Source organism: Suricata suricatta, chromosome 3, assembly GCF_006229205.1.
Source record: "Suricata suricatta isolate VVHF042 chromosome 3, meerkat_22Aug2017_6uvM2_HiC, whole genome shotgun sequence".
NCBI lineage: Eukaryota > Metazoa > Chordata > Mammalia > Carnivora > Herpestidae > Suricata > Suricata suricatta.
This window is the reverse complement of record NC_043702.1, coordinates 37,054,180-37,064,719: the sequence shown is the minus strand read 5'-3', so window position 1 is coordinate 37,064,719 and position 10,540 is coordinate 37,054,180. Positions and strand designations below refer to the sequence as shown.

General features: G+C 40.7%; 1 protein-coding gene and 1 non-coding gene across 13 annotated transcripts in view; one reads left to right on the top strand and one right to left on the bottom strand.

Moving 5' to 3' along the window:
• The window catches only part of CCDC150 (coiled-coil domain containing 150), a 104,404-nt gene that overhangs the window by 86,841 nt on the left and 7,023 nt on the right, over window positions 1-10,540 (top strand). For all 12 annotated transcript variants that reach the window (XM_029934181.1, XM_029934180.1, XM_029934177.1 and 9 more), the window contains 4 exons: window positions 1,949-2,118; window positions 4,147-4,240; window positions 4,992-5,161; window positions 6,086-6,212. In XM_029934181.1, the coding sequence (XP_029790041.1) occupies window positions 1,949-2,118; window positions 4,147-4,240; window positions 4,992-5,161; window positions 6,086-6,212 (561 nt within the window). The remainder of the gene's footprint in view (window positions 1-1,948; window positions 2,119-4,146; window positions 4,241-4,991; window positions 5,162-6,085; window positions 6,213-10,540) is intronic.
• LOC115288833 lies at window positions 9,392-9,447 on the bottom strand. The gene has a single exon (XR_003907221.1). It is a non-coding gene; the product is annotated as a small nucleolar RNA SNORD56 (small nucleolar RNA).

Genomic DNA, 10,540 nt, shown 5'->3' with positions numbered 1-10,540 from the left:
TTCATAAGTTTTCTATAGTTTTTATCATATAGGTCTTTTACATCCTTGGTTAGGTTTACTCCTAGGTATTTGATGGTTTTTCGTGCAATCGTCAATGGGATCAGTTTCTTGATTTCTCTTTCGGCTGCTTCATTTTTGGTGTATAGGAATGCAACTGATTGCTGTACATTGATTTTGTACCCTGCAACTTTACTGAATTCATTGATCAGTTCTAGAAGGCCTCTAGTGGAGTCGATTGAGTTTTCCATGTAGCGTATCATGTCATCTGCAAAAAGTGAAAGCTTGACTTCTTTACCAATTCTGATGCCTTTTATTTCCTTTTGTTTTCTGATTGCTGATGCTAGGACTTCCAGCACTATGTTAAACAACAGTGGTGAGAGTGGGCACCCCTGTGGTGTTCTTGATCTCAGGGGGAAAGCTCTCAGTTTTTCCCCATTGAGGATGATATTAGCTGTGGGCTTTTCATAACTGCTTTTATAATGTTTAGGTAAGTTCCTTCTATCCCGACTTTCTCAAGGGTTTTTTATTAAGAAAGGGTGTTGTATTTTGTCAAATGCTTTTTCTGCATCTATTGACAGGATCATATGGTTTTTATCCTTTCTTTTGTTTATGTGATGGATCACACTGATGGATTTGCGAATAATGAACCAGCCCTGTAACCCAGGAATAAATCCCACTTGATCATGATGGATAATTCTTTTCATATGCTGTTGAATTCGATTTGCTAGTATCTAGTTGAGTATTTTTGCCTCTGTATTCATTAGGATATTGGTCTGTAGTTCTCTTTTTTTGCTGGGTCTCTGGTTTGGGTATCAAGGTGGTGCTGTCTTCATAGAATGAGTTTGGAAGTTTTCCTTCTATTTCTATTTTCTGGAATAGTTTGAGAAGAATGGGTATGAGCTCTGCTTTAAATGTCTGATAGAATTCCCCTGGGGAGCCATCCAGCCCTGGGCTTTTATTCGTTGGGAGATTTTTGATAACGGATTCAATTTCTTCACTGGTTATTGGTCTATTCATGCTTTCTATCTCTTCCTGTTTGAATTTTGGTAGTGCATGTGCATTTAAGAATTTGTCCATTTCTTCTAGGTTGTCCAGTTTGTTGGTATATAATTTTTGATAGTAATCTCTGATGACTGCTTATATTTCTAAGGGATTGTTTGTAATAGATCCTTTTTCATTCATGATTTTGTCTGTCTGGGTGCTCTCTCTTTTCTTTCTGAGGAGTCTGGTTAGAGGTTTATCAATTTTGTTTATTTTTTCAAAGAACCAACTCTTGGTTTCATTGATCTGCTCGACTGTTTTTTTGGATTCTATATTGTTTATTTCTGCCCTAATCTTTATTATTGCTTTTCTTCTGCTGGGTTAGGGGTGCTCTTGCTGCTTCCCTTCCAGTTCCAGTAGGTGCTCTGTTAGATTTTCAATTTGCGCTTTTTCTAGTTTGTTGAAATTGGCCTGGATTGCACATTCCAATGTTTTTTAACTTCCAGTCTTGAGAGTCCTAATGTTTTCTGTTGAAAATCATCTCACCTTGGTAACAATAGCCTGTCTACTGTGGGTTATTAACATGTTCCTAATTCTGATGGGCTTCAGGTGTGTTCTTTTCTGGTCCCAAGATAACTGATCAGGTCCAGAGCATACCAGCCTTGGACCACATCTAGAACCAGAAGTTACTGATCCCACTGTCTCCAGTTAATACATATGCTGTGACATGAGACTTGGGAAGTACTGCAGAGTTCTCCACAGGATGTGGGGTCTAGCTTTCTTTTTCTCAAAGTCACAATGACTTATGATCTTAACCAAATAACAAAATATGGTTCAATTATGCCTCTTAGCATTTTTCTATGCTTGATTTCCATATTCTTGCCTAGAAGTAATGGAATTCAGCAGGAGCCACACCAGAATAAGTATAAAGGATCAAATATCTTTGTCTTGTTTTATTTTCTATTAGGTGGGAAACTTTCAGAGACAACTAGCAGAGGCTAAAGAAGACAACTGCAAAGTTACAGTTATGTTGGAGAATGTGCTGGCTTCCCACAGTAAGATGCAAGGTGCTCTGGAAAAAGTACAAATGGAGCTTGGGCGGAGGGATTCAGAGATTGCAGGCCTCAAGAAAGAAAGGTACTAGAGGTTTTTTCTTGTCTTTGTGCATGTAGCTGTCTGCTCCATTTATAGTAAGGAATGGCGTGCAGTCAAGAAACAAATTCGCTTCATTTTTTAAAGTTTATCTATTAATGTCTGTTTGTTTTGAGAGAGCAAGGGCATATGAGCAGAGGAGGGGCAGAGAGAGAGAGAGAGAGAGAGAGAGAGAATCCCAAGCAGGCTTCATGCTGTCAGGGCAGAGCCCAACATGGGGCTCAAACACAAGAGCTGTGAGATCATGACCTGAGCTAAAACCAAGAGTCAGACACTTAACCGACTGAGCCACCCAGACGCCCTGAGAAATAAAGTCCCTTTAAAATAAAGAACTAGCCCCTGTTTGAGGAAACATCTTAGGAACTTGACTGAAAAGCAAGGGCTATTGGTGAATGCACTAGCCTCTGTCTCCAGATTTCCCTACCTGCTCTCCCATACGGGTCCTGGATCTGAGCCGTGGCCTCCAGCTGGGTTCCCAGCCTCTAGCCCAGCCATCCCTGCTGCAGACTGGCTGCCCCACAGCCCACACCCTGTGTCCTGGTTATTTCTTCTGTCTGATGGGGTTTTGTGCATTTCAATGTCCTTTGAAAACCAATGTTCTTATTTGTATAGTCTTTAGATAAGGGGAGATTTTTGTTCGAAATCAAGGACCTCCCTTCAGTTCTGAACAGGGTTTTCCTCCAATTTCAACCGGAAGTTTTACATATTTTCCTTTCCCTATTTTACTGTTCTCTAACTATTAATATGACAATTTACCCCAATTATTATGTATGTTATTCTGTAAAAGTCCTCTGGTTTAGCTTGACATTTCAGAAATGGTGAAATGTAGACCTATTCCATAAAATATGGTATTATAAAAAATAAAGATCTAGAAAATTAGAGAGCATCTGGAAGTAGAAATAAACATGACTTACAAAAATTGAAAATTCCCATATTTTGTAGTGATATAAAGGAGTGTGTATTCTAGAAATTCATGTACTATATTGCTGCTACCCTTTAAACCTGCCCTTGGGTCTACAGAGTAGTAATTATCTAGATAATTGAAGCTCCGTGCCTATTTGAGTTTGAATTATCTATTTATTAGTATTCTATTAAATATTAATTATTTTACATGAATCATTCTGAGAACTACTTTTAGCCATGTTTTAGAACTAAACTCCTTTGAATGTTTCAAGTTGCATAAAAGATTCCCCTTGAGGTTAATGAACAAATAGCTTCAGTTTAAGAAGTCCTCTGAAATATATTGTGATGGGTGTATTAGAGCTGCGTATTGTCCCTCTGTTCTGGGAGAACAAGTGCCAGTTTTACATTCTCCATTGTGCTTATCTTTAGTTTTTACACATTATAAGTGTGCATTACCTCTGAACTTAAGGGGATGGTATTGAAAATTGTTTACCATTCACAATAAAATTCTAGGTAGCTGTGGTATTAGAAGCGAAATCTCAACAGCAGGCCTATCCACCTAGAGGCGATATATTTTTGTGCTGATGATATATGTATATGGTATAAAATTAGCAGCTCATAAGTTAGTAACAAGTATTGATGGCTTAATGTATCAATCCACATTGAATCATAGATGGGACAAATTCTTTTTTTTAACATTTATTTTTAAGAGAGAGACATGATGTAAAGCAGGGATGGGCGGAGAGAGAGAGAGAGAGGAGGAGGAGACACAGAACCTGAAGCAGGCTCCAGGCTCTGAGCTGTCATCACAGAGTCTGACGTGGGGCTCCAACTCACAAACCGTGAGATCATGACTTGAACCAAAGTCGGACGCTCAACCGACTGGGCCACCAAGGCGTGGATGGGACATATTTTTAATCCCTGGAAGTCTTCGTTTCTTAACCTGAAGCTGAGGCTACTAATTGTCACCTGCCAACTCTCAGGTATTCTGAGCATCTGTAGTTATTTGAGCTTCTTAGAATAAGAGTGTCCTGTAGCTCCCAATGATAGTGGTGTCATTCCTAGATGGTTCTTTTCTCTAGTCACTCTTGCTGTGTTTCCCATTTTCAGGGCTCTAAACCAGCAGAGGGTGCAGAAGCTGGAGGCAGAAGTGGACCAGTGGCAGGCCAGAATGCTTGTTGTGGACGCCCAGCACAACAGCGAGGTAAGGGCCACTTTTACAGATGATCATATTATTTTTGGTTTTATTGGGACATTCCTTTTTTAGGAAAATGAAGTAAATAAGTAGATTTATTTTTCATTGAAGTCTGAGTTATGGTTACAAATGGGAAGTGGGCCATCTACTGGCAAACCAGGACCACAGTGATGCCTAATTCTCTTTTTCTGATATGGTTTACCTCTTTTTTACTTATTAATGCATAAATGATTGCAGAAGTTAAACAGCTTAGGGAATAACTTGTAATTTAAGTCAGAAGTAGCTGGACCCCACTATTAATAAAGGGACACACAGTGTGTGCTCATGGGTATATGCATAGATCTACATATATGCACATATATTAAGCCTTGGATATTTCATGTAAATAAGCCTTTTCTAAAAGGATATACAAGGAACAATTGCTAGTTCTTCTCTCTCAACGTAGTGACACCAGAAGGTTATAAGATTGGAAGAGGGAACGTAACTACTTTAAATTTTTTAAAATAGTAGGTTGGCTCCATTTTTCAAAGCTCCCTAGTAATCCACGGAGCTTACTTTTCCCATTGCTTTCTCAGAGTCTCCTAAGCAGTGTCTGTAGTAAATTCTCACATCTGTATTCCAGGCCTCTGGAATCTTTGGTTTGGGTTCTATCCAGTTATTGTTTTGATGGCATTTGATGATAAAGTGTAAGGAGTGAATATATAGTGTTACAGACTTACAGCTGTGACAGTGGAATTAAAAAGAGTCTTCTCTCTTTCAGATGGAGCCCCTACAGAAAGCTCTAGATGTAGCTAGAGAAGACAACAGGAAACTGGCTTTGAGCCTCGAGCAGGCTCTCCAGACAAATAATCATCTACAAACAAAGCTTGATCATGTTCAGGAGAAATTGGAAAACAAAGAACTTGAGCGACAGAATTTGGAAACCTTCAAGTAAGGGCAGTATAGTCACAGGGAAATCAGGGAAGAGGCTCCGGAGGGGGGGTTACATTTGGCTCATTTACCTAAACCGGTTGAATGCTAATCTGCTTAGACATAGTCTCCGGGCAGGCTGAGCCCGGGCAGACCCCAGGACCAGACACGTGCTCATGTGGATTTCCTTTTCAGCTCTTCCCTCATGTGGTGTCAGCCTGTCGCCCCACAACAAGGTTAAACCAACGTTAAAGAATATTGCAGGTTTCTGCCAAGCCTTTTCTATCAAAAGCTGATGTGTCCTTTAGAAGATGATTTGGAAAAGGAATAGCCCAGCCTGGATGGAAGAGCCCTTGGAGGAGTGGGATGACTCCACCTGGGCAGATCTTAAACCACTGTTTTCCTTTTGGGCCTAAGATTATTAGTTAAGTCAATGCATCAAGTTCAAGTCAGGCCACCAGAGGAGTGTTTTTGTAACCTGCATCTAGGTAAATAGAATTCAGGTATAAATAAATTTCCATGGAAATTTTTACCCAAGAGAAATGCAGTGTGCACAAGACCTTTATGCCTTTCAGATCATGAATGTACAGATCTGAGGAAGGTATAAGCTAAAGAAGAGAAGGTATTTTTTCCTGTCCATGAGCTGTGCAAATTTTATCTAGTGAAATGTTGCTGGCTCAAGACTAATATTGGTTAACACAAGAGTATGCGTTTCACTCTTGGTTGGATCTCTTGATATTGAAAGACTTTTTGGCTTTTAAAGCTACAGGTAAATGCCTTTTTTCCCCCTTGTGTGAATGGGCTCCAGACCAATGAGGTTCACCTGGTGCCTGGTGTGCTTCTCATTTGTAAATCAGACGTTTCGGACAGCTGCAAGTGACCCTCCAGGCCTTCCTTACCTGCTAAGATGATTTCTAAGAGTCACTTTTTTTTTTTTTTAAACAGAGAACGTATGACTGAGGAATCCAAAATGGAAGCAGAAATGCATGCTGAACGCATAGAAGCCCTAAGAAAGCAATTTCAAACAGAGAGAGAAACAGCCAAGAAGGCAGCGCAACGGGAAATGACTGAGGTATGGAGTCAAGTGACAAAATGTTCTAGATGTGAATGCCTTTTAAGAGGAGAACCAGTTACAGGACTTCCAGGAATGGCTGCAGCTGTTCTGTGGCCCTTTTAATTTCTATTTGACCAGTATGCCCAAAGTGATCAAGCCATCTCTGTGCTCCCTGTAAATTGAAACAAACTTTCTGATTGATAGTTCTGTGCCCAGCAGAGGAATGTCTCAGTGACAGCTTTTCCGCTGGACAGCGATAACTGAGGGCAAGGGAAAGGCAGTGGCTATTGGATAGACATCAAGTCATCTGTCCCCTCAGTTCACTTCACTAGCACCCATCATTCCTCTGCCTTCTCCTGAGAGGCATGTATGGTCCATGCTCTGGTGCGTGCTAAGTGACCTTTATTTAATTTTTATCTCCTCTTTACAAAAGGAGACAAAGAGGGTAGAAAGCTGAGGACCTCTGTTGAATAACTGGAGGCGAGGTACAATTTTGAAGGGATTCAAAGCAAGGGAAAGTTGGATGTTAGGAGAAGAGGAGAAACCAAAGTACACGGTTGAGACAAAGCGAGCAGGGCTGGGAAGCCCAGTAGAAGGGGATGACCAAAGCTTAGAGAAATCAACAGGATGTGTGAGCAAATGAATAGGATTTCTCTCCCTTGATCAGAGCAGAGACTTTGGGGAATGCCTGAGAAAGAGTGGGTAGCTGAGATGTTGTCAGCAGGTAGCTAACCTTGACTGTCAGAATGCTAGAAGTGGGCTTCCCAGTCAAAGGGAGCTCTGTGCGTTCTGAGAAAGGGGTAGTGCACTGTAAGCGCAATTTAGGAAGGTTAGTCTGTGGTAGTGGAGATTAGGCAAGAATGGAGAACAGTTACTTTGGACTTTATAAGACTAGGGCCCAGCAACATGGTTCAGTTGAAAAGAGACCACAGGGCTATTTTAATAGAAAATCATTAAACAGACACTAAATGTTACATCATGAACGAAGAGGAAGGATGAATTGCAAATTACAAAACACTACATAAATATTAAAAAGTTATACAGAAAAATCTATGGGAAACAAAAAGGTGCACTGAAAGGCAGTACCTTTAATCAGAGGTAGTTGTCAGATATTTATAAAATGTAAATCCTTTTAACAAGCGTCGCTGAGATTGATGTCAGGGGTAGGCTCAAGGTGCACCACTTAAGGGTCCCAGTCTGCCTCTTATTAACAATGTGTACATTTTCTGTCTGTGATCATTTCTGAGTCTACTTCTTCCATCATAAAATGGAAATCATCTTAACTACCTTACATATATTTTCCAATTAAAAATAAAACCTAGAAAGTCATTATCACAGTGCCTATTAAGTACAAAGTAAGTGATAGCTGTTAGGGCTTACCCAGTTTTGACAAAGCTGTGATTAAAATAATGGCAGAATATCTAACAGGAAGTTAGTTGGGTGGTAATAAAAGACCAGCACTGTGTCATGAAGTTAGCATCTGAAGCAATGAGCTAGTGTAGAAAGAATAGAGGCAAAGAACTTTGCATGTTCCACACTACATGCAGAATACTGTGTTCTTTCATAGTAAACTTTGCAATGTAGCACAAAACAGGTTTACTAACAGACCCAAATATCTTTATGAAAGGAAGCCAAAAGTAGATAAAATATCAAAACATTACTAAACATAGGTTTATTTCAAATTGATCTAGATACCCACTAACTATGTCTCATTTAATTTATTTCAGTATAATTTCAAGGTTTCTGGTTACCAAAAAGATTTTAGAAGCTTTCATCCTCCATTTAACAATTACATTTAGATTACTCATGAAAATTTTATGAGGCATGAAAACAGCTAACCACGATCTTAAATTATCGCTCTTGCTGACAAATTCTGAGACACAGAGATGCTTCTTTAACTTTTAGTAAAACCTGGGTAAAAAAAAGTATTACAGCTAATGTTGATTTTTTTTAAATTTATTAATTTTTGAGAGAGCGCAAGTAGGAGAGGGGCAGAGAGAGAGGAGGAGACACAGAATCTGAAGCAGCACAGAGCCCAAACTCACGAACTGTGAGATCATGACCTGAGCCAAAGTCAGACACTTAATTGACTGTTGATAATCTTAAGATGTGGATGTTTTAATTAAAAGTAGCTTCAGGAGCACCTGGGTGGCTCAGTCAATAAAGCATCCGATTTCAGCTGAGGTCTTGATCTCATGGTTTCGCTCAGCACAAAGCCTGCTTCAGATCCTCTGTCCCCCTCTCTCTGCCCCTCCCCAGCGCACACATTCTTTTAAAACAAAAAAAAGGTAGCTCAAGTTCGTTGTTTGATTTGTTGAGATTACCCTAGATCATGTGAACCTGAGAAACATATGATTAAGATTGTCTATTTCTTAGAGAACACTTAATGTTTATTTGTCCTTAAACCAGTTAAATAAAGCTCTTTACAACATCATTTTTGCAATACCATTCAAAGGGAGAAAAAGCCTCTAATACGCATAAAAGACCTAAACATACAAATAGATCTTACAATTTTCATTTTATAATTTTAGTCTTGAGACAAGTACAGTAATGGAAAACTCACTAGTTTACAACAGTTGAATCCAAATTGTGTTCTTGGCAAATGGAATAAAGTTAAGATGACCTGTTCAGATGGCTAAAGCTGTTAATATTTTTGAGGGAGACTTATGGGCCTAGTTTTTAAAATACCCTTCCCTTTTCCCCCCCCCTCCTTGAAAGAATGGTGTTCATTCATGGAGATGGCCAAATAGAATACTTACATCTCACAAGGCACAGAAAAAGAATACAAGTTTCACCAAGGGATCCTTTGTTCCAAGTCCTGATCTTTTATGCTCTCTGTAAGCATTAGATGAAGAGAGAGGTGTGAGGATCAGTAAAAAGAATAAGAGGGCTTAGAATTGTTTCTAGAGCTGAATTTTTGTTCTTGTGCACTTAATTTATAAGACAAGTACAGTTTTAAGTTTTCAAAGAATTGGCTGCAACCTTGAATTTGTGGGCTGACCTACCTATCCCAATACATTATCTTTATTTGCTTCTTTATATCAGGGAGAGGATCCTCAAGGTAGAAGTCAAAAGATTCTTAGGTTCTAGATTTAGAGCTGTGTAAATCTTTCCACAGAGGCTTCAGAATGTTTCTCTTTCTCTCTGGGTACTAGTTTCATTTTAGCTCAGGGGAGAAGACTTTTTTCCCCTCAGCTTCACTCAGACCCAAAATATCAACACACAGGAGGTGAAAATAGTGCCATCATTGCAGAGAGGAAAAAGGAGCTTTTAAAAGTCTATCAGGGGAGGAGCCAAGATGGCGGAGAGGAAGGGAGCTCTGTAAACTCTGTCCGCCCCCTTTATCGAACCAAGAAGGATATTACTCTCATCTGCAAGAGCGGAAGGAGAAAATACGGACTCCAGAAAGAACAGAACCTTAGGATACCTGAGTGAGTGAGGGCAAACGGGGGAGATCTGAAAACAGGCCAGGCTGGGACAGGCAGGGGAGACAAGATCCCCAGCCAAACGTGAGGGAAGCGTGCGGAGCCCGAGAGACAAAGGGAAGAGACGGGAGCGCGCCTCCCAGCGAGAAGCAGCCAGAGCACGGCTCACCAGGGGTGCAGACTTCCCGGCGAGAAGCGGTCGGGGCTGCGGCTGCACCAGGGGCGAGCAATTCGAACTTGGTTTTGGGAACGGGACCACGGACTGCATTTCCACGGCGCACCTCACCCCCTGCACGGACTGTGCAAATCCCGGGTGCCCACAGGAAAAAATAGGGCCCACACCTACTCAACCTACGACAAGGAGTCCGTGGCAGGTGGAGGCCTGGGCGCCAGCTTAGACTGCAGGAGCTACCAGCTCATTTCCAGCAGCGCCCAGCACCTTGAGCAACAGCTATCTGAAACCAAGAGAGACTCAGCGTTTTTTTTCTTTTTCCTTTCCCCCATGGCAATCGCGATCCTGGCTGGGGACTCCCCAATTCTGTGAAGGTGCACACTTCACCTCCTGCTGCTCATTTCGCCTCAGGCAGGGGCAGAGCTTCTCAGAACAGCCTCCAAGACCTACCACATCAAACCACGCCCATCCACCAGGGGGAGCTGCTGCTGTTATTTTTTTTTAAAATAAAAAAATTTTTCACTTGTTTCATACTTATTTCCTTGTCATTACTACCTCTTTTTCCTTTTTCTTTACTCAATTCTTTTAAATTTTACTCATTTTCCTTTCTCCCTTACTTTCTCACCTTCTTGCAACCCAGATATATTCTCTTGTATCTCATCCTTACCTCTCCCCTAAACTGGTCATACACTTTAAAACGGTCTACTGTCCTTTGTTGTCTCCGACCCTCTTTTATATAGTTTTTTTTT